This window comes from Passer domesticus, chromosome 2 (genome assembly GCF_036417665.1).
Source record: "Passer domesticus isolate bPasDom1 chromosome 2, bPasDom1.hap1, whole genome shotgun sequence".
NCBI classification, from domain to species: Eukaryota; Metazoa; Chordata; class Aves; order Passeriformes; family Passeridae; genus Passer; species Passer domesticus.
In genome coordinates this window covers 79,652,775-79,674,637 of record NC_087475.1, presented here as the reverse complement: position 1 = coordinate 79,674,637, position 21,863 = coordinate 79,652,775, and the positions used below count along the sequence as shown (strand labels likewise).

At 45.8% G+C, this 21,863-nt stretch overlaps 1 protein-coding gene across 1 annotated transcript in view; it reads left to right on the top strand.

Annotated features, from left to right (window-relative positions):
• The window catches only part of AMOTL1 (angiomotin like 1), a 54,405-nt gene that overhangs the window by 13,202 nt on the left and 19,340 nt on the right, over positions 1-21,863 (top strand). Inside the window, exons 3-6 of the mRNA XM_064409487.1 lie at positions 558-1,443; positions 11,466-11,742; positions 15,774-15,918; positions 16,999-17,088. Of these exons, the coding sequence (XP_064265557.1) occupies positions 558-1,443; positions 11,466-11,742; positions 15,774-15,918; positions 16,999-17,088 (1,398 nt within the window). The remainder of the gene's footprint in view (positions 1-557; positions 1,444-11,465; positions 11,743-15,773; positions 15,919-16,998; positions 17,089-21,863) is intronic.

Sequence of the window (21,863 nt, the reverse complement as noted above, 5' to 3'; positions counted from 1 at the left end):
GGAGGCATGTGGACAAGTCCCTTAATAAAATGCTTAACTTTTTCTGAGCTTTGAATTGGCCAAGCAGTGGGACGAGATAACCATTGTAGGCTCCTATCCTATCCTATCCTATCCTATCCTATCCTATCCTATCCTATCCTATCCTATCCTATCCTATCCTATCCTATCCTATCCTAACCATTTTGGTTAGAAAATACCAAATTTCCCTGTGACATGGAATGTCTGTTTTTGACTTAGAGGGAGGTTCAGAGCTGTGGGCACTGAACGCATGGAATATTATGGAGGGGAAGGCCAGGGAAAGGACTGGAATGTGTTCCTAGGGGTCACTGCCAAACAGGATATACGAGTGGAGGATGAGCAGGGAGCAGTGCTCTGCCTCCTTTGTTGGCTTCCAGCCATGACCCCTGTGCTGCCAGGGGAATCCTGGCAGGACACTGCCCATGGGGTGCATCCTGGGCACGGGGTCACCGTTGTGGGATGTAGGAAGGGAAGAAACACGGGGGGAATTAGAGCTCCTGGACAGCAGAGCTAATGGCCGCCTTTCTCTCCCTGCCCAGCCGAGGAGACCCTCTGCACCCTGCGCCCGCCCAGCTTCCGCCGTGTGCCAGAGGCGGAGATGCGAGGGGCGGAGGAGGTGGCAGCCGGCACCGTCCTGCAGCGCCTGATCCAGGAGCGGCTGAGGTATGGCAACCCCAGCGAGAACATGAACCTGCTGGCCATACAGCACCAGGCGACGGGCAGCGCCGGCCCCTCCAACAGCACTGCCAGCACTCTCTCTTCCGCAGAAAACCTTGCTCCTGAAGACCTGCCAATGGTCCAGCCGTCAGGGCGGCAGGAACCACAGGGGCAGGAGCACCAGGGGGACGGTGCTGCCATGGAGAAGCAGCCTCGGGCCCCGCAGCCCCCGCACGGCACCGAGGAGCTCCCCACCTATGAGGAGGCCAAGGCCCAGTCTCAGTTTTTCCGTGGCCAGCCCGCACAACCAGCCACCGCCGCCACACCGGGCTTTTATGGCTCCTCCGGCCAAAAGTCCAGGACGGAGGGGAGGCCGACAGTGAACCGGGCCAACAGCGGGCAGGCGCATAAGGATGAGGCGCTGAAGGAGCTGAAGCAGGGCCATGTCCGCTCGCTGAGCGAGAGGATCATGCAGCTCTCGCTGGAGAGGAATGGGGCCAAGCAGCATCCCCCAGCCCCAGGAGGTGGGAAGGGTTTCAAGGCAGCCCCACAACCCAGCAAGGCCACGGACCCACGGGGCCCGCCTCCCGAGTACCCCTACAAAGGCAAGGCAGCAGCCCCAGGCAGCAAGGCGCAGGAGCACGGGCTCTTCTACGGCGAGCAATCTTCACAAGATGTCCTCAAGGCCGCCTACGCCGGCCCCCAGCCTGCCCGGGCAGAGCTGGCCCTCGTCCGCTACCAGCCGCCCCCAGAGTACGGGCTCAGCAGGTAATGGCCGCTGGGGTGGGTCTGCAGGGCCACCTGCTCCTGCCTGGGTGTCCGTGGGGCTTGGGCCTCCTGTAGGCACGGCCAGAGTGAGCTGTACCTCCAGGGACCGCGTGGGGACATCACACCCTGCAGTGGGGACATAACATCCTGGGGCTGAGATGGCAGGCCTGGCTGGTGGTGGCACCTGCCTCTCCCAGAGGACTGTGTAAAGCTTATATTCCACTATGTGCTGCTTACATCTCCCCACAGGGCTCACGTGGGGATTTCACGGTACTGGGCCCCTCATGCCAGGCCTCCCTGTGAGCACACGTTTATTCCAAGCGCATTAAAAATAATCCAGTGTTTGCTGGCTGCGCACGGATCCCCGCGAGTGGTGCAGATCCTGCCTTCAGAGATGAGGTGGTGTGCTAAGGGCTCCTTTCCCTTGCTGTACCTCAATGCAAGTGTTTGTTTGTCTCATCCCTGTCTGTTTGACCTCTCAGTTATTTTGTTGGGTTTGGAAGTCTGAAGTTTGGTGTGAATGTGAGTAGTTTCCATGTTGCAAGTAGTTTCCAGTGGCAATCAGTAAAGACCCTCATTGGGTCTTTAAAGACCCTCATTGGGTCTTTACTGATTCCAGAATCCCCAAAGGTTTTGTTGCCATCATCTTAAGTTGCACAGTTATTTTACCGCAGCACAGGCACAAAGAAAAGGTGATGCAACTGACCTTTCTGTCCACCATTTGTAAGGCGTGAAATGCAGGAGGGAATGCTCTGCTTTTCCATGTTTGCAGAGAATATGGGTTTTGTGTTGAGACAGGTAGAAACTCAAAGTGTACTTTCAGTGACAGGGGCAAGGGGGCTCTGACAAGCAGCAGGCCCGTGCTGAGTCTTTCTGCAGCTACATGTATGGCCATTGTGTGGAGTTTGTGCAATTGTTTCAGAGCAAGATGGTATTTTTAAGACCTCTGCAAAAATGCCTATTTATGCAAAGAAAGACCTGTGTGGATGTGAGGGCAACTGGGGTCATGCTATCCTGCAGTTCTTTGTGGTGCTAACAAACATCTCCAGCACCAAGCAGATTCATCCTCACAGAAAAGGAGCTGGTTTGGGTATTTTTATCACTCTTGGAAAATGCTGGTTCAATAGCCACAGAGTGTTCTGAGTCTGTGCAGGTGAGTGGAGTTGGGTGCTGGATGCACTGCTTCAGCTGACTGGGAACATCAGTGGGGTCAAATGGAAAACCGTGTGGGGCCACTTCCAGAGCTTTTCCCATTGCCTGATCAGCAAGGTTAATGCTGACAAACCCCTTTGATTGAATGCAGATTTCCATGCCATTCCTCAGCAAAGGCTGGTTCACCCCAGCAGCTGTGGGGAGAAATCCACTGGCTCGTGATGGTGGTCACTGCTCATTTCTGACAAGGCAGCATTGTTTACCCCCAAATCACACTGCAGGGGAGATATCTGCTACAGGGGATTGGCATGGCTGGGGACTGTTTCACCAAAGCTGGGCTTGCTCTGAGGTGTAAGGTGTCTCTTGAGCTTCATTTAAGGCAGTTCTGGATCTGATGTACAGGTGGTCATTTTCAGGTCCTTCTTGGCTCCCTTCATGTGCTGCCTGGATTTTGGGGATGTTTCCTGTCAGTGAATGGGGGACTATTTGGCTGTGTTCAGATGTCAGACAGTGAGCCTCTGGGTCTCAGCAAAGTGATGGTCTTCATCCTCATCTCAGGCTTCTCTATAATTTTTACACAGGAATGTCAGCCTTTCACTTTCCTTTGGCGCACTGAAATATTCGTTACCTGGACTTTTTCTCTATTATGAACTGCTGTCACTAAAAACTAGGAAATAAACTCACTTAGTTTATTCTGTGCTTATCCCAGTTTATAACAGGTCCCAGGTCCTGTATGGTCCTGACATCCAGGAAGATTTGGTGGACAAAAGGATTTAGGAGGTGACAGATGTAGTCCCTGTGTGCTTATTCATTACTTGTCATTTCTCTATCTCAGTAGCTGTGCTCCAGTGTGTCCTTGTATGCATCTTGGGCTGCATGACAGGATGGGCTTGCCCATGTCTGGGATGGTTAAAATGAAATTTCATAAAGTGTTCTCCATGCCAAGTATTTCAATCTTTGGAGAGGATAAAGGCAGGTTACCTGTTCAGGGATGTCAGCCTTGTCTTTGCTAGAGGATTTGCCTGGGCAGCAGTCACTGTCTGAGCCCTGCTGGAGGAGTTGGGTGCATGTGTTACTCTCCTGGTGTGCTCCCAAGCAGAAACCTTCCTGTGAGCCCTGCACTTGCTCACTGCTTCTCCCTTTACCTGGGCTCTGGGGATGCTCACCATCAGCCATCTGGCTGGGATGGAGGACCTTGACAGAAGAGGTTGAGAGAGGGGACTGCCTGGTTTCATAAGGTTAATTAACAGTAGGGGTGGGTTTGGGAGGCTGTTTTTTCTGTTAGAAGAACAAGTGAAGTAAGGAATTTCAGCTTTAATCTCGTCAGGAGTGTCTGGGAAAGAAGCTGATGGAAACGGAAATTTGCTCGTGGTCAGATGGGAATGTCATATACCCCAGCATCTCCTTCCCTCTGTCTTGGTCATATCAGTTCCCCAGCCCATCCATCCTGGCATCCTCTGGACAGGGACAATGTGACAGTCTTCTGTGTTCCAGAAAAGAGGACAAACACAAAGTGCATCAATCCAGAAAAAGCACTTAGAGATACCAGGGCTGGAAAAGACTTAAGGGGTCACTGAACCCCCACTTCCCCACAGTCCTTCTCTGACAAGGGAAACGTGGCTGGAAATGGACCAATGCTGGTCGGAGGCTGTTGAAGGACTGTATCTGCTGCTTAATTTCCTTTTTTGGTTTGACTTTTTTGTTTTGCACATGACTTGTTTTAAAGGAAACATTGCCTTTATAATCATTGGGGTGAAATCTTGAAATTTATTGCAAATTTCAAGATAATTAATTTGTGTTGTACTGAAGAATTCTTAGAATCATATGATGTGGTAGTCTTAACGTTTATATAAATTAGATTTAATGACTTCTGTTTTATGGACATCACAGTGGCAGAGCAGAGCTTGAACCTTGATGCTTAAAGGACAAAACAACTAGAAGGCAAATAAAAATGAACCAGTATTTTTTCCTTTTAAAATGTCAGTATTTTTAAGCCAGTTGCTTGATGCTTGGGGCCCTGACTCACAACTTCTGAATGCTTTAAGTTGGCCAAGTATAATAATCTTTAGAAAACGTTTCCTTTCCTAGATGTGCAGCCATTCTTGAATGGTGTCTTTGCTAACTTTCCTTAGGTGCAGGTTCAGAAAGTCACAGTTTGTTAGGTAAAAGGGCTTGGAACTAATCTAATTTAGTTTTTTGCACTATGCCGTGAATTAATTCCAGTTTGTGAAACATTCAGTCCTGGGGAGTATAACAATCTCCATCTGGAGAATCCATCACAGATTTTATAGCCTTGTTCCACTAGCTAATTGCCATCTCTGGCAAAGATCTCCATTTTTGTTTCAGCCTGTGTTTTCTAGTTACCAGGGATTTTGCAAAATCTTTGTCAACTACAATGAAGAGATCTGTGCTATCAGTTCTTTAATACACTTAACAGATGGAGCCCAGAGCCCTGTAGTTATTTCACTAGTGTCAAAATCCCTTTTTTTCACTGTGGAAAGCTGACCTAAACACTGGTTCAGTACCAGCTGGACCAGAGGCTAATCAGGTGTAGTAACACCTCTGATTTGACTCAGTGTTCCTTGTTTACATAGCTCATTAACACTTGCAGTTGGCACCCTGGGATCTCCCCATACAGCTTGTTACCCAGTCAGGCATGTGAGGGTTGTCACAGCCCAGGATAGTATTTTCCACCCTTTTACTTCAGCTTGCTGTATTTATTCCTGGATGGATGAACTTGGACCAGCTCAAGTCGATATTGTACCTCCATGTTGTGCTTAAGCTGTGATCCAGATCGCTCAGTGCAGTGAATCCACTTCTCTGATCCCAATGTCTCTTGTCAGATCCTGGTGTCTTTTATTCAGAATGATTTCTTTATCTGCACTATTAATAAAAAATGTGTATAGTGCAAATGAGGCCTTGAACTGGAAACTCTGCTTCTTACTGAGGGGAATTAATTTGTGGTACATGCGGAAGACAATCATGCAGGAACCTTTTCATTCTGATTTAATCCATGTGTTTTGAAAGTCAGCATGCAGAATCAATGAAAAGAATAAATCTGGGCTGTTTTTAAATACATCCCATTTTTTATACGCTTCATAAAATTCCACCCTGCCGGGATGTAGAAGTCTATAATTAACTGCTGAAATACTCTGCTGCTTCTCCAGTATTTGTGTATTTATTCCCCCCACACATATTACTGCTGTTTTCAGACAACCTGTTGATAGTTACCAATTCAGCCATGTCTGTGGCTGATGTCGGGACACAAGGAGCTCCTTTTCTTCCCTGAGACAGCCCAGGCAGGCGGGTTTGCTGTCACTGTGGACAAGCTGAAGGATGTTACACCCAAACTGACTTGTCCTGGCTTTTCTCTGCAAGGATAGCCCAAACATGAGCGTAGGTTGGAGGCTATGCTTCTATCTGACGTGAATGCTGGCAGCCCTGCAGAAGAGCTTTGCTTTGTATTCTTTCCTTCTGGTCTAATATGCCTTACATAAAAATAAATGAAAGTGAAATGAAGCTGTTTCCACAGCTTGGGTGATGCCCTGTCATTTCTCCTTAGCCTTCTCTATTATTATCCCAGCTGGTTCCTCTAGAAGTGCAGAGGTTCAGGAAAGCACCTTTTTCTTATGCTGAGAATCTGTTCTGAGTGTGGATCTCTGTGAGGAAATACAATATCCTGTCCCTCTCCTAACTATCAAGGGTATGTTTGATACAGCATATGTCTTTTTAGATTATAATTTTGCCCTGCAGAATCTTCACGTAATTGTGCCAAAGAAGATGGGCTAAGTCTTTCCGGAACTAGCAAATGTCACCAACAAAACAGGGAATTCAAAAGATGTTGAGTCCAAGTCTGCAGAATGTTTTTTGAAACAAGCACTTGTGTTTACAAGGTGCTGCAACTGTTGCTGATTCCATAGGACAGAGAATACCATGAGGGCCATGTCTGGGCTTTGGCAAATGTTCTCCCATTTCTTTCTGTATCACCATTTAGTGATGGATCTATAATTTTGCTTCCTTGCAGCATGACCATCAGAGTGGACTTGCTGACTTTGCCATGATCCTGTTTTTGTCCTGCACGGTCATAATACTGTTTCTTCCATGTTATTCCCAGTGAGACAGAATAGTGTTTGAAGTCTGCTTCATGACTGCAGAAATCATAATGAATTCAAGTAGATACCTGGTCTGAGGTTAGTATCCTGACTGAAGGCTCCCAGTCAATGGGCAGGAATAAGCACATTTCACACACTTTTTTACTCTCATTGTAAGGTAAAAGCCTAAGGCAACTTCAAAGAACTGCAGCCCAGAAACGCCTTATTCTCATCGCTGACTCAGCCAGAGCATCCACAGAAGATTCATGAAGTTGTGAGATGAAGTTCCTTGGGAGAGTCTTTGAAAGATGAAATAGGTCAGCCTGCCCTAGGGGCAAAGGAAGGCAGAGCATTCAGAGAAAGATGAGCTAAATAGGTTAGAGGAGGGCATTTTAATTATGAATGTAAATGCCATGGTGTATTGGAAACAAAGTCCTTCCTCCACTGGCGCCTTTCTAATCCTGAACAGAGGAGAGTTTCACGGTACCTGTAGCAAGGCTGAGGTGGAATTTCATTTCCAGAGCATGTACAGGCATTTTCATTTACTAATATTGTGCTGCTTTATCCAACAACAACTCTTTTGTATTTATGATTTCCTGGTCATCAACAGCAAGTGGACTTTGTCATTAATTTTCCTTTCTGGGTTTCTTATTTCTGCATAAAGTTACAAATTCTCCCCAGATTTCTCTGTCTCGGTAATTCTTGCTCCCAGGTGGTCCAGTATAAGAGGAGTATTAAGACCATGCCTAAATTTGGGGGCTTGGGCAGCCCCAACTTGAGAAATTGAGGAATTTCTTATGAAAGTGAAGTCAAGTATTTTGCTGAATTCATTGTATTGCAAGCTATAGGTAATAAGCTGTTTTGCATGTATCACATGGTGTATCTGTGAAAAGAGGGAGAGTGTTGGTGACCCCAGCACAGTAGCCCTTAAGCCTCACGGCCTGCTGGTGCTCTTTATACAAAAAGCTGTTTTCCTTATTTTTTTTCTCTTTTCCCTTCTTTACAATACATTGCAGAAGCTTATGGGGGGGCCCTACCTCTACAAGAATGCCAACAAAAAATATGTTTTTAATAGAAATGTAGCTGAAATGTTGCAGAGATAGCCAAAGCTCATAATGTTCCACTGTTGCATGCTTTTAAGAAGGATGATTGTTGACTAGAATGTTTGGCTGAAAGATTGTAACCTGCTCTAATGCAGAGTAAGATCAACATTTAAAATACAGTACAAGCATTGTGAGAATGTCATTCTTTACTAAGCTCAGAGGACCTCAGGATAATCCTGATTGCTGCGTTTCTTTGGAGCTTTACATGAGAATTTGGATAGCAGCTAAGCTGCTGTTACAGCATTCCTATTTTTGCAAATGCTGATTTGTTAATGTGAATTGCTGTGTTTATTTTATTGCGTATGTACTCAAAGATTTTGTAGTTGGCCAAGTCAGAATTAAATTGGGACAGATTAAACAAGTTAAAAGAAAGTTAGAAACATTAATTTTGTTGGAACAGCTGTGCTTCAGGAGGTATAAAGTCTGTTGTACCTGTTCAGTTTCCGAGCTGAAAAACACTGGAGAAACTCTCCTGTGGCCGTGGCTGCTGAGACTCTGGTGGCTGGTAGCTGCTATAGGGTGTAAATCTTTAGTAGCTCAAAAAGTCATTTGCGGTTCAAGAAAATAGAGATCTCTGTGGTCTTTCCTTCCTCTGTAGTGTAGAACTAGACAGGCTAAAGTGACAAGAAAAGATTAAATTGATGAAAGGCATAGATTTCCCAAAAGTACAGTGTCGAAAGTTAATGAAGGGTCTGAAGGGTGTATCTATGGACAAAGATTGCTGTGCTTCATAATAAAAAAGAAAAATTGCTGTATCTCCACTAGTTTAGATTCAGAGATCAATTTAATTCTATTGCTCTACGCTATTCCCATAAAGAAGCGAGAAAATCTGTACCTGCAGCAAATCTTCTGTTTTCTGCTTTCTACTAAGCGTCTTTGTAGGGGTGTAACTGCATCCAGACAGTCGGGCTTTTACTTGCATAAAACCAGTGGTGCCTTTTCTTTTGGTAAAGACAAACAAGCTCACACTTAACTGAATTCATTGCTGTGGTAAAACATGTGAGCACAGACAGGCTGCCAGCAGCATTGAGGAGGCGTTGCGTACTTGTCCGAGTTCACATTCACTTGTGGAGCATCTTTTGCACTGTGAGTGACATCCCTCACTCATGATGTTATTTATTGTTCGGAATTTTGAGCAAAAGAATATTCAAGTCCCACAATGGGCATCAGGTCCCTTGCCAGGTTTGCACACTGGAGCACCAGAAGGAAAGGGGGACTGTGGGGATGGTATGAGAACTATGCCCATGATCAGAGGGCTGGAGCACCTCTCCTAGAAAGACAGACTGAGAGTTGGAGTTTTTCAGCCCAGAGAAGAGAAGGCTCCAGCGAGATCTTTCTGCAGCCTTCTAATACTTAATGGGGGCTTATAAGAAAGCTGGAGCAGGACGTTCTACCAAAGCCTGGAGAGACAGGATAAAAGGAGTTAGCTTTGAACTGGAAAGGGTAGATTTAGATTAGATATAAGGAAGTAAGTTTTTATGCTGAGGGTGGTGAGGAACTGCAATGGTTTGCCCAGAGAGGTTCTGGATGCTCCTTCATGGGAAGTGTTCAAGGCCAGGCTGGTTGGAGCCCTGAGAAGCCTCGTCTAGTGGAAGGTGTCCGAGCCTGTGGCAGGGTGGTTGGACTAGATGTTTTTTAAAGATCACTTCCAACCCAAGCTATTCTGTGATTCTGTTAGTTCCTGAGTGTTTTGGTTTTTTTTTGTGAAGTATCATACAGCACCTCCCTGGCTTCCTGTCTTTCAGTAGACATTTAGCTCCTTAGTAATTAGCCTGCACCTCTGCCAGAGAGCTAATATGCCTGGGACTGAGAGCAAACCCTTCTGGTCCTGGCAACTGCCCAGAGGGAATGACCCCTCTCCTGTCGTTTTGAGCTGCCCCTGTGGATGTTTCATTTACAGGAGAGACACGGCCTTAGAGCATGTCTATGCTAGGCAGGTAAAAGCCATCTCAAGGCCAGACTGAGCTCAGCACAGCTTTCCTCAATGCTAGCTGCATGAAGCTCTGCTGGGATCTTCTTCCCAGAGGCACTGGTCTGTACTTCTGACCAAGTTAGCAGTGTACTTGTGTTCAGTGTTTCCTCCACTTCAGTACCTTTCTGTGCCAGTGTGGATACATTGGGCAAAGCTGGGATGAGAGTGTGGGACTGTGTGTGCTGTGTCTGGGGGCCTGCAGATTTGCTTTCACTCTAGTTTGGACAGAAGATTAAGGCTGAATTGCTGGCTTTCTTTGCTGTTGTGTGGCTTGGCAGTGACAAGTTTGTTAGAGCAGTGCTGTTCATTTTCTAGGGCAGGATTTTAAAATTGCTTTCACTTTTCAGCTTTGTTCTGCTGCAGTTGAAGGAAGTGGTGGGTTATTGTCAGTAGAATTAGGCCAACACTGAAGGCTTTTGAAAACCCTATTTTGAGAAGCTGTGTAGGTGCTGAAGACAACAATAACCATAATTACTATGTATTTATATAGCACAAAATTGTCTGTCTAAGAAAAAGCATTCATGGTTCTTTGAGGCCCAGTGGAATAAATATGTGTGTTCATTATGTCTTGTGCTGTGTGTAGGGTACAGAAATAAAGGTAATGATATCAACAGCAAGCCTAATAGCTTGTGTTTACATTAAAATATAAATCCAGGAGGTGCTTGATTGCAGACTTCAGGTGGGGTCTAGCAGCCAACTTATTTTCCAGCCAGACTGGGCCCTGACACTGAGGTGCCACATGGTCTGGCTTGAGTCTCTTTAGCAAGATCAATGTAGAAATTTCAGAACTTTGGCATTAGGGCTGAGAAGTGGCTCAGCCTGTGCACAGTGAGATTTTGCCTGGGACTGCTTCCCGTGACTGAGGCTTCAAGGGCTGCCTGTGCAGTGGATGGAGGGATGGAGATGGGTTGAGTGAGGGACTCTGATCCCTCCTGGCTGTCAGCTGCAGGCTTACCCTCACTGCTGAGACATCCTCCTGGATTATCTTCCAGCCACTGCAAATTATGATTCGGGTGTATTAAAGAGCTGCCTGCTGGCAGCAAGCCTAGCTCACAAGCAGATCCACTACCAGCTCACTTCTTATTCTTCCCTGATATGAGTTTGGTGAGTGATAGATGTCCTTAATCGGGGAACAACACAATGAGGTCTCCGGCTGGAAGATGGCTTTAATGGCTCACTGTGATTGAATAGGGCTGTGCTTCCAGCAGTTCTGCAGCAGCACTTCCTATTCCACTTGCTAAACCCTCTCAGGGATGCTGCTTTGCTCACATCACTTCCTCTTGCCTCCCAGCTCAGGTGATCCACTGGTCTTGCTCTGGGTGGGGAATGGTGTTCAAAGGGTGAGTAATGCATCCCTTGTGTTTTCTTCAAGCCTGCCAGCTTATGCTTCTCAGCCATGATGTTTGTGGGAAGGGGAGGCAGGAAGAGGCTGGTGGCTGCTGAAGTATTAGCTGCACACCTAGGCAAAAATGCTGGTTTTGAGTCAGTGCGTCCTTTATGCGCTCATACCAGGCATGTATGTCACTGTCAAGAGCAGGCAAGGAGACAATTTACCCAGTCTCTGCTGCGATTGTTGGCATTTAGGAGTCGTGACTGTCCAGTTAGAACACTGTTAATAAACCATGCAGTCATTAGGTGAAAGCTCCCGTAAGCATTTCGAGGGCATGCGGCTCTAACACTTCCCCCATGTGTGCTTTCCCACAGCCGACAATGCCAGCCGCCCTTCCCGCCGCCGCCGGCCCAGCAGCACAGCCCCATGTCCTCGCAGGCCGCCGCTGGCCCTCTGCTCCCAGGCTCCTTGCCCCCGCTGCCAGCCCCTGTGGCTGCCCAGACCCCGACGCTGCCGGGCCAGCAGCTGACACCGGACGCCTTTGCCATCGTGGAGCGGGCACAGCAGATGGTAGAGATGCTCTCCGAGGAGAACCACGTGCTGCGGCAGGAGCTGGAGGGGTACTACGAGAAGGCAGACAAGCTGCAGAAGGTAGGTGTAGAGACGGGGATGGAGCCTGCCAGGAACACCATCTTGCTGCTTCTGCCTTTGGGCAGCTGTTCTTCAGAGTTGTGTCACTGCAGTGGGGATGCACCACTGGCCACTTCTAACTACTGCCTCTCCATGGTGGTCTCACAGATGGGTAATCCTGTGCTTTGTGGGCTCTACTGCATTTAGGATGAAACAGGGCAGTCCATCACATCTCTCTCAACTGGATATTTTCCCCTTCCATCTTCCATGCTGGCCTCACTGGAGCTTTCCCTGGAAGTCTCCCATGGGCAATATGTTCCTGGTGCAGCAGGGTCCTGTACCATCTGCACAGGGGTTAGAGATGCTGATGAGAGCCATATGAAGAGAACATTCTCATCTATCCTAAGCCGTCTTGTCCACCACAATAAGCTGGTGCGGTGCTCCACACTCTTCAGAAGTGTAACAGCGACCAGTGGGGTTGTCCATTGTTATGAAATGGATGAACTGGATTGTCTTAGAGGCTTTCAGTTACTGCTCCTCGAGTTTCTAAGAACTGCTGTTAGACATCCATTTGAACATGTTGGTTCTAAAACCACTGTCCCTTTATCTGAAAGAACCATTTGATAAAGATTTTGCTTGAAACCCATTTTTTTCTGAGAGATCCTGCATACTCTTTTCTATAAATATGCAGGTTTTTTCAGCAGAGAAAGGTGATGTCTTGCACACTGCCTGGGGTGAGAAGATGAAGAGTTGTGTCAAGTGAAGTAGAAATTGTTTAAAACTGAGACTCACTAAAGGCAAATCAGAGATGCTCCTGAGATCTGCTGGCTTTGGGTCCCAAGGGCTTGGACCAAATAACTTATTTAGGACCCTGTACTACTATTTCATCTATGTCTTCCCGCCACTTATACACAAATGAGCTTAGACTGCAGGTCTTTTCTTTCTGAATTTAGAAGTCTATATAGGAGCTCAATTTTTTTTGTATACTGGGTGGATCAGGGTGTTCTTGGAGACAAGATCCTTCATAGAAGAAGCAGCTCTTATAGACCATGTCCCAGCCTCCACTTTGGGAGAAATTTGTGACAATCTGTTCAAACAGATTAGAAAAAAGAGCAAGTGTTTTGTAGCTGCTGTCCTTTCTGCCTCCTTCTCTGCAACAAGATGAGTTTAGTTTATTCCCAGAATCTCCTAAACTTAGTTAAAAAAAAATTTCACAGCAACATTAACTATTCATGAAGAAATCTGCCAAAACATTAATACTGACTTCCTGTGGCCTTTGTGGGCAAAAAGAAATATTCCAGCTATTAATTTTACAAAAGCTGTGTTGTTCAGTAAAAGGTATTTAAGTGTAATGCCCCATAAATATTCCAGTTTCTTTCAGCCTTGGAAATGGTTCTCTCTTTATCTTGGATGCCCCGCAAGTCTATTGCATCAGACACCAACAAAAAGGTATTCAGGCATGGGCTGGAGTTTCACTTCAGTCAATAAAGTGTGGACTTGAGTCTCATTGACTTTGGGGGAATGTAAGCGGAGTATTAAAGTGAAACACATACTCAAGTGCATTCCTTCTTCAGGAAACCAAATCTCTAACACATGGTATCCCTCCCATGCTGCTTTTGCTGTGTTTGAGCACAAGGTCAGGGCAGGTCTTCCTCGGTTCCCACAAACATTGCCTCTGAAAATGTGATTGAGTTAAATTACGTACTTTGGATGTGAAAATTCTTCCCTCTTGTTGCAAGTGGAAAGGTCAGGAAGGAGTACTTCTTGTTTGTGGGTAACAATTTTACTCTAGGTAGGACCACCTTCCCATCACTTTTATTTATTACAGAATAGGAAAAGAAGTTGGAGAAAGTCAGCCTGACTTGTAGGACTCCCTGGGTATTTGTACATGTTGATCAGTTCTGAGAGTTGTCACATTCTCAGTTGTTGTAGAGAGGTACAAGGTGGTGTTGAGTCCCTGCGCTGTTTGATGAGTTGCCTCGTTTTCTTACCTAAAAAGAATTGGAAGAGGAATTGTGTGCATTTAATTTTGAGCTTTTTGCATGATTTTCCCTTTTCTGAGTAGTGTTACCTTGCTGAAGGTTAATTGCCAGGCTGGGCTGGCTCTTCCCTGTGCTACATGTGTGGGTTGTTTGAGTGGGTTGGCTCCAGGAGCTACCAGGCAGAGAAAAGGCTAAATTGTTTTCTTTTTCCTCCATAGAAGAAGGAGAAGGAAATCCCAGAGCTGCTGAGAAACGCCAACACAATTTATGGCTGTTCTTCTGCTCTCCTTTAATTTTGCTCAGTGCTGATGGAGCACTTGGTACAGCAAGTTTTTTGCCACTAGGGCTGCAGATGGTGTGGTGATGTTGGTGTTTTGGGAAATATCAGCATATAGAAGGCCAAGCAGAGCCCTTGTGGTAACCAGCTGCATTGGGCCAGACTGTTAGGCTGTGGAAAGCCACTTTTGTGCTGGCAAATCTGCTCTGCTGTGGAAGGAGCTGTCTGGAGAGAGCATCTTCTCCTGCAGATAGTGGCTTACCAACTCCCTGAACAATTCAGAGAGAATCAAATTAAAGCATATTGCTAAGGGCATTGTTCATATGCCTCTAAAGCACTGAAAGGCTGGGGGCATCAACCACCTCTCTAGGAAACCTTTTCCAGGGTTTGACCACCCACTCAGGAAAGAAACGCCTTCTCATGCTAGTCTGAATCTCCCCACTTGTTTCAGCTTTTGTGCTTGTGAACAAGCTGGAAGCAGAAATTGGAGAAGGTAATCAGGTTTCCCCATCATGGCTCTGCCAAGCTTTCCTTGGTGCGTGGTTTGGAGGTGCTGCCTGCCCATGGGCTGTATCTTGACAGAGTGGCTCCAGCATTGTAGGACGTGCATGTCCAAGCTGCTGGAGCCTTGCTGTGAGTTCCTACACAGCCAGTGGGGTGACAGCTCTAGTGTCCCTGGAGCTTTCATTCTGCAAGTGCTGCAGCTGGAAAATCATGCCTGAACTTACTGAGAGGGACCTAACTCTTCAGCAAGTAGAGGTGAGCTTGCACCCTGGCTTTAAAAATCATGAATCTGTCCCACCTATGACTCAAGAGGCCAAAAAAGCACTAGATTTAGAAAGGTACGTGGGAGACTATGTATGTCTTTTGGTTTTCCAGCCTGTGCACATTATCAAGCATTTCTCCACAAACACAAAGGTAAGGCATGCAGGAACACATCAGCATTGATCATCTCTGCAGCAATAATTTTACTAAAGCCGTATCACTTAACATGACATTATCTTATGGAAAGAGTTTGATGGATTGAGCTGAACAGCAAAACTCTACCCAGAACTATTATTCTGTCAGTCTTTTGGGCTCAGGTCTTAAGATGCAAGTTCACCACTAAGGGATTTCTCTGCATACCCTGCCTGCAGTTCACCAGATTTCAAGGAGATGAAATTAGGGAGATTGAAAACCCAAAGCAATTGGTTCTGTCTGTTATAGAGAGTTTCTCTTGTATAAAGCCGTCTTTAGTCAAGGATGGAAAGGAATGGATCACAGTATTTTAAAAGTGACATGATAGCAGAGCTGAGCCTAAAATACTTTTGGTGGCATTCAGAGCTCAGAGATAAGTTCTGGATCAGGGACCTGTTGAACAATAAATGTTGCCTCCTACACCCTTCCTAGGAGAGAATACAGCCCACACAAGTACACCGTTTCTTGTTTTTTCTCCTCTTGGGTGGCATTAAAGCAGTCACCTTGGTCATAGACCAAAGGCAACCAAGCAGTTCCATCAAGTTTAGCCCACCTCAAGGTTTTTTGGGAGCTGCCAACGGGGTGTCCTGGGGTGTTGTGACATGGTGAGCTGCCCCACAGTGTGTTTACAGGGATCCCCACTGCAGGAGCCATGAGCACTGCTGGGGCTTCATGCCATTGCCTGCCAGGGAGATTGGTCATTGCAGAGTTGGTGGCTGGTGTGACACTTGACATGAGCATTGCCCTGACCCCTTGTGTTATTGGAATGTGCTGGGCAAGTGCTGGAACGGGACACATTCCTGCAGGGCTTTAACAGAAACTCTCTCTTCTTTCAGTTTGAAATTGAGATTCAGAGGATTTCAGAAGCTTATGAGGGTTTGGTAAAGACCACCACTAAGAGGGAGTCCCTGGACAAAGCAATGAGAAACAAACTCGAAGGAGAAATTAGGAGACTTCATGACTTCAACAGGGATCTCCGTGGTATGTTCCAGTTACTTGTGGTTTTTCCCCCTTTGGTTGACATGGTGTTTCATTTACAAGCTCCAGAACAGCAGGCTTTAGAGGAGTGGCTTTCTACAATATGTAGATACACATCATGAGAAGTAAGGCCCTGCTCACTGGCATTAGACAAAACTGTTGTCACCCTCCTCGTGGCAAAAAAAACTTCTGGCAAAGTGTAAAAATCAGCTCCAGATGGTGCCTTTGTGTTTAGCACTTGAAAATATGGGTTTAACAGCAAAGCCACCAGTCACAGTATCCTGGTGTCTCAAACCTGCCCACTCCTAAAGAGCTGAAGAGCAAATTGTAATATAGAACAATACTGTGTTACTCAAAAATCTCTGAGGTCAGTGCCTTCACAGGCCAGTAGCTAGTATCCAGGGTTATCTCATTTTTAAAAAAAAACTTAAAATTGAAGGTGTATCCTTTTGAGAAAGGAAATGGAGGATACGTTGGGTATTTCCCATCCAGGTTCCTGATGGGGGATACTTTGGTACTCACTGCTCCTGCAGTGAGGTGCCTTTTTCAAGCTGACTTATGTTTTTTGCAATGGTGTAAATGGGTCACACTGTCTTTTTGAAGTGGGGAAGTTTCTGAAGGCAGGACCTTTCCAGGGGAAGCTGTCTTTGGCTGAAAAAAATGCCTTCTTTCCCAGGGCACCCCCAAGGAGTGGTGTCACTGGGCTGGGGGCTCCCGTTCCCCAGGATGTCTTGCTGTTCTGGGGGCAGCTCTTCACTGCAGGAAAGCAGCCATCTCCTTACACAGCTGGGTAATTCAGATTGCAGATGCCTTGTGCATTTTGAGTAGTGTGAGAGATGATTGCCTGGACATGTCAGCTGTGAATGGCAGAGACTTTCCCCCCAGTTTCTGTGAATCTGAATAACACAGCTTCATGGAAGAGGTCAAAGGCCTCATCTTTTATGTATGTGTCAGCCTCCATTTTAATATCCTCCTTCAGAGAGTCTATTTATACTTCTCTGCTGGCATGCATCTTATTTTCTTGGTTGGCCTACAATTTTATATACATATATTTATACTTGAAGTATTTCCTGTTTTTTGCAGAACGACTGGAGACAGCCAATAGGCAGCTGGCCAGCAGAGACTTTGATGGGCACGAGGATAAGGCAACAGAGGGCCTTTATGCCACTCAGAGTGAGTACTGTGCTCATCTGTTTGGAAGATGCAGATATATATATTTATATATATATATGCATATATACATGCACACATATAGTGGAGTGGAGGTGAATACTCTGCTATTAATTGTTATCCTGCTTGTGGCTTGGTTTTACTCAGCTAATTCATCACACAGTCTTGTTTAAGCTGCAGACTGGATTGTTTAGGGTAGGGTTTTTTCTCTCTGAGCACCAGACTCAAGCAGTGGGAGTTAATGGTAACACAACTTAGCTTATTTTTGATAAATATTTATCTGAAATTGTGAAGTGTTGCTTGCAGAGATAATCTCTAAAGATGCATGCTTTTTAGAGGAGCCAGATTCTTCTCTTGGCTGGGAAGAGCTCAGAACGAGCTCTGCTCTGCTCAGTTGTCAGTGCCATGGTTTGACTAACAGCAGAAAGAGCAGAGCTCAACCATGCCTTTTACCAAGGACTGAAGTGACAAAGATTTTACAGCTTCTATTGCTATGGAAGCATCCATTCCCAATGCACTGTAGGCCCCCATAATGACTGGCCATAGTGCTGCTTGTTTCCTTGCCATGCACTGATGTGTGTGTGACCATCCAAACTGGATGCTGTGTGGCATTGTATGGCTTCTGTCATATCCTAAGCATCTTCAGCATGCTTCCAGAAGGGCTTGGTCACCTGGAAGCTGTGCAGTATCTTGTGAGCTGAAATCCCAGGGAAGCTCATTGCTGTGTACAGCTCATCCTTCTGTTTTATTGCATCTAGAGCTTCCTTGGAAGATGAGCTGCAACTGCAGCGGAGAACCATCCACCTCCATTAGCATTGCAGAGTTTGGTACTATTCCACATGCCTCACCACCAGCCCTGCAATGTCCAGCAGCTGCTCCAAATGCTGGAGAGCCTTCTTCTGGCTCCCACCAGCAGCAATGGTGCCAGCACAGCTGATTGTTTGGTACATGTGTGCACAAACCAGAAAAGAATCCAGTGATCTTTTCCATGACGCATTAGCTCTGCTGTATTAGCAAATGGCATAAAGGTGTGTAGATACTGCTGCAAATCCAGTGGGATGATCTTTTAAGGAAATAGCATTGCTGTATAAATCTTGTCATCCTTAGGAAGAATTAGATGTCATAAGCTGCTCAGTAGAAATTGGAAACTGGGATCTTCTCTCTTCATGTAGAGACAGCCTGGCAGTGTTGCTATATGCTGTTAGCTACAAGGAGGAGTTAAATCCCTGGGATGGACTCGGTGTGAGTTCTTTTCCAGTGCATAAACCTGCTCTGTGCTTCTAGTGATAAATATCTAGCAGTGAAACTTGGTGCTGTGCACTCAGCATATTGCTGCAATCAATTCACAGCTTACAAACAAATATAGCTTTTCGGATCCTGTCATGTAAGAAGGTCTGGATGCTTGGAGTGTCTCCTGGCTAGGCCAGCGAGCTAAATGTTACTAATGCAATGCAGAGTGCTTCCAAGAATAGAAAAATGGGCACATGTAAAGCAGGTCCTCTTCAGTCATGTTCTTCGGGCTGCTGTGACATGCACAGTACTGACCTCGATATCAGAGTGTCTGCCTAACAGACACCCCTCTCAGAGTCCATAAAAGGTTCTGCTTGGAAATCCTCTGTTGCTGACTGCATTTGTACCCTGATGTTTGTGTGTGTCTGAGTCTTCCACTGGGGCAGACCATGACTGGGGTTCGGTTGTACCTCACTGCTGACCTAGGGGTTTTTGCAAGCACAGTTTGTATCTTCCTCATGTCTTTTAATAGGATGCACAGGCAGAAAACTGAGAAGAAGGAAACTGACTTTTAGCTATTTTATATACATTGAGATTGAAATACTCATTTTAGAAGAAGAAAAAAAGGTTTGTTGTGAAGGTGATGTTTTGGTTTTATTCCTAAGAGTAGCAGGTTATTAAGTAAATGCAGATTAGTAAATGCAAATCTAAATTTTCACTAGGAAAGCAAAAGCAGATTTCTAGTCCGTATGTTTTTGGAAGACAGCTGGGAAACATGGCCCAAATTATGTAATAAGACTCTAACATCCACAGTTTCCTAAAAGTTGTCATTTTTAAGCCACTTTGGTGATGAGCTGAAGAAAGAAAGATAAGATTCTTGAAGCTGGTAATACTGCATACCAGGATTTTTTTTTATGGTAAAACTCCAGTATTGGGAAAAACTCCCTGAAAAAAAATCTGGCAATGCAGGATGTTCAAGGATCAGTTCCTTGTAGAGCTTTCCATAAGCAGTGCAACAGTGCAGGTCAGTCATGCGCTCCGAGATGGAGGCTGCAGGTGACAAAAAATCTTATTCTTTGCAATTATAATAGACAAAGCCAGGCCACGTGCCTCTAAGTGTTGAGTGCTAGGCAGGGCTGGAAAATACGCACACCACATTAGTTAAAAGATAATCATGTGATGTTTTGGGAGGGAAAAGGGTTTTTTTAAGGAAAACCATGAAGCAGCAACTGATGAAGGCATATGGGCCCATACAGGCAAGAAAAGAGACACTTAGGAGGAGGCTGAGAGATGCTGTGGAAAAGAAGAGGCAGGAAGATTAAGGCTGGTTTCAAGGGCATAGGGCTGAGAGAAAGCTTACAATGCAGCTTATTATCCTCATATCTTGGGAAAAATATGTTTTGGAGGAGTGTGAGAATTCTGTGTGTTTTTTGGGGATTTCTGAACCGTGGGAGCACTGTTTTTTCAGGTGTCTGAGACAGATTGAGGTCTGTGCGCACCCACATGGCTCTGCATCTGTTAGTGGGGATACAGGGACAGTTCTAGCAGTGTGTTGATAGAGCCTTACACTTCGTGGGAGTGTTCAGTTCATGTGCCATGAACTTGTGCATATATCTCTGTCCCAAATATTCCAGGCAAAGAAATGTTCCCATTTCCAGACCGGAAATAATCAGGAAATAATCTGCATTGCTGCTCCAGGCCTCCTTTGGCCCAGCTTTGTCAGCATCAAACCACAGCTGCAGAGGACTCAGTGAGGCTTGGGCAGGTAGGCAGAGGGACAGTAGCTCTGCCACTCCTCTGGAGGGAAATGTCTGGATCTGGCAACCTGACCCTATTTAATGTGTAGAGAATTTAGTAAAGCTGTGGGAAACCTTCTCCTGTTTGACTCCTTGGTGTAAATACTGATTCATTTATTTTGCTTATTATTATGGGGTGGATACCAGCTGCTGAAAGGTCTTTGGAGCAGGCAACAAGGTCCTGTCCTCATTTCTGATTCCTTCTGACAGTCAGTCTGGGGAGGCTGACGGAGCGTGAGGGCCCATCCTGCTCTTGATCCCCTGTCTCACAGCCATGGCTGTTTGGGAAGGTTGGGCCACTGGAGTTGGCGGGGACACAGCTTGATCTAGGTGAGCAGGAGAGGTGACTCTTGTGCCCCACCCTGGTGTGTCAGCTGGTCCGACGGTGACTGGCAGTAGCTGTCATGGCGTACACCTGTGACCAGGGACGGTGCGTGGCAGAGCTCCTCCACACACTTGCCATGTCAGGAGCTGCAGGAGTGACGAGAGGCTAAAGAAGTCCCTCAGGTTTCACTGAGGAAAGGCATGGTCACTGGGAGGCATCTGTGGAATTAACAGCTGTGAGTGAACAGCCACCACTGGGAAATGAAAACCTGCATAAGAGAAATTGTTGGAAGTGCTGCAAGGGATGTGCTATGGGAGCCACTGTTGTTTGCAGGAAATCTCCTGCAGCCAAATTAGTCTCTGGCTGCTGTAATTTGATATATTTTCTTCTGCCAGCAGTGGTCATTTTATAGTAGCAAGGACTGTCTTTAAAATATGTCCATGTTGTAACATCAGAGCAAGGCAAAAATCAGCATGGGATGTATTGAGATGGTCATTAAATTGGTCAAATAAGTTGATACTCAGATGTAATGTGTGCTAAGGCATCTGAGTTACACGGAATCTGTGTCATCTCATGCCTGTATCTTTTTGTCTAAAGTTTCCATTTCAAAGCAGATTCAATACTTGTCTGCTTTTGATGCACTTGTCCAGCCTGACAAGTCAGAAAGCCTGTTTGAGAAGCACTGAAGCAGCCTCCTTTCTTCATTCCCTTTCCTCTACCCAGCTGGAATACAAGTGTAATATCCACAGTGTGTGGAGTCTGTAGAAAGCTGTGAGATTACAGCTGTGAGCAGCAGTGAAGTCTTTTGGGAACTGTTCTGTAATGGGGTATGGCAGTGATCCACAGAACATAGAAATAGTTATTAATTAGAGTCCTGTAGTTAAAAAGGTGTATGCAAGGGTAGTGCAGTAAAACAGTGGTTTTAGTCTTTAAGGATACTTAGTTTGCACTTGAAGAGAATTTAAGGTATGTTCAACTAAGTCCTTCATCACTAAAAATTATTGCAGTAAAGAACTTACAAAATGTACCTCTAGGATTTTACAGGATGAAGCTGACATGGAGAAGTGTTGAGAGGTGTTCAGGAAATTTTTCTTGCCGGCTTTCTAGTAGTGATTATTTTGTGTATTTGTGTATAATTTGTCCTCTTCTGGCAGGATAGAAAGCACAATGCAACAGGGTAGGCTGAGGACTTCAAGTTCCATTAATGGAAGTTGAGAATGAGGATCCCAAGTTCTGTTTTGATATGTGTTATTCCCATGTGTAACATGAAACATGGGTTTCAAATCCAGAGCAGAGCATGTGTGGTCCCAGCATGAGGTGGTGGAGTGAAGGGCTGAAATAGCACTCATCTTCCAGCTTCCTCACCCTCTCATGACATTAGCTCCCTGATAATTTGCCCAGATTTACACTTTTCTACAATACATACT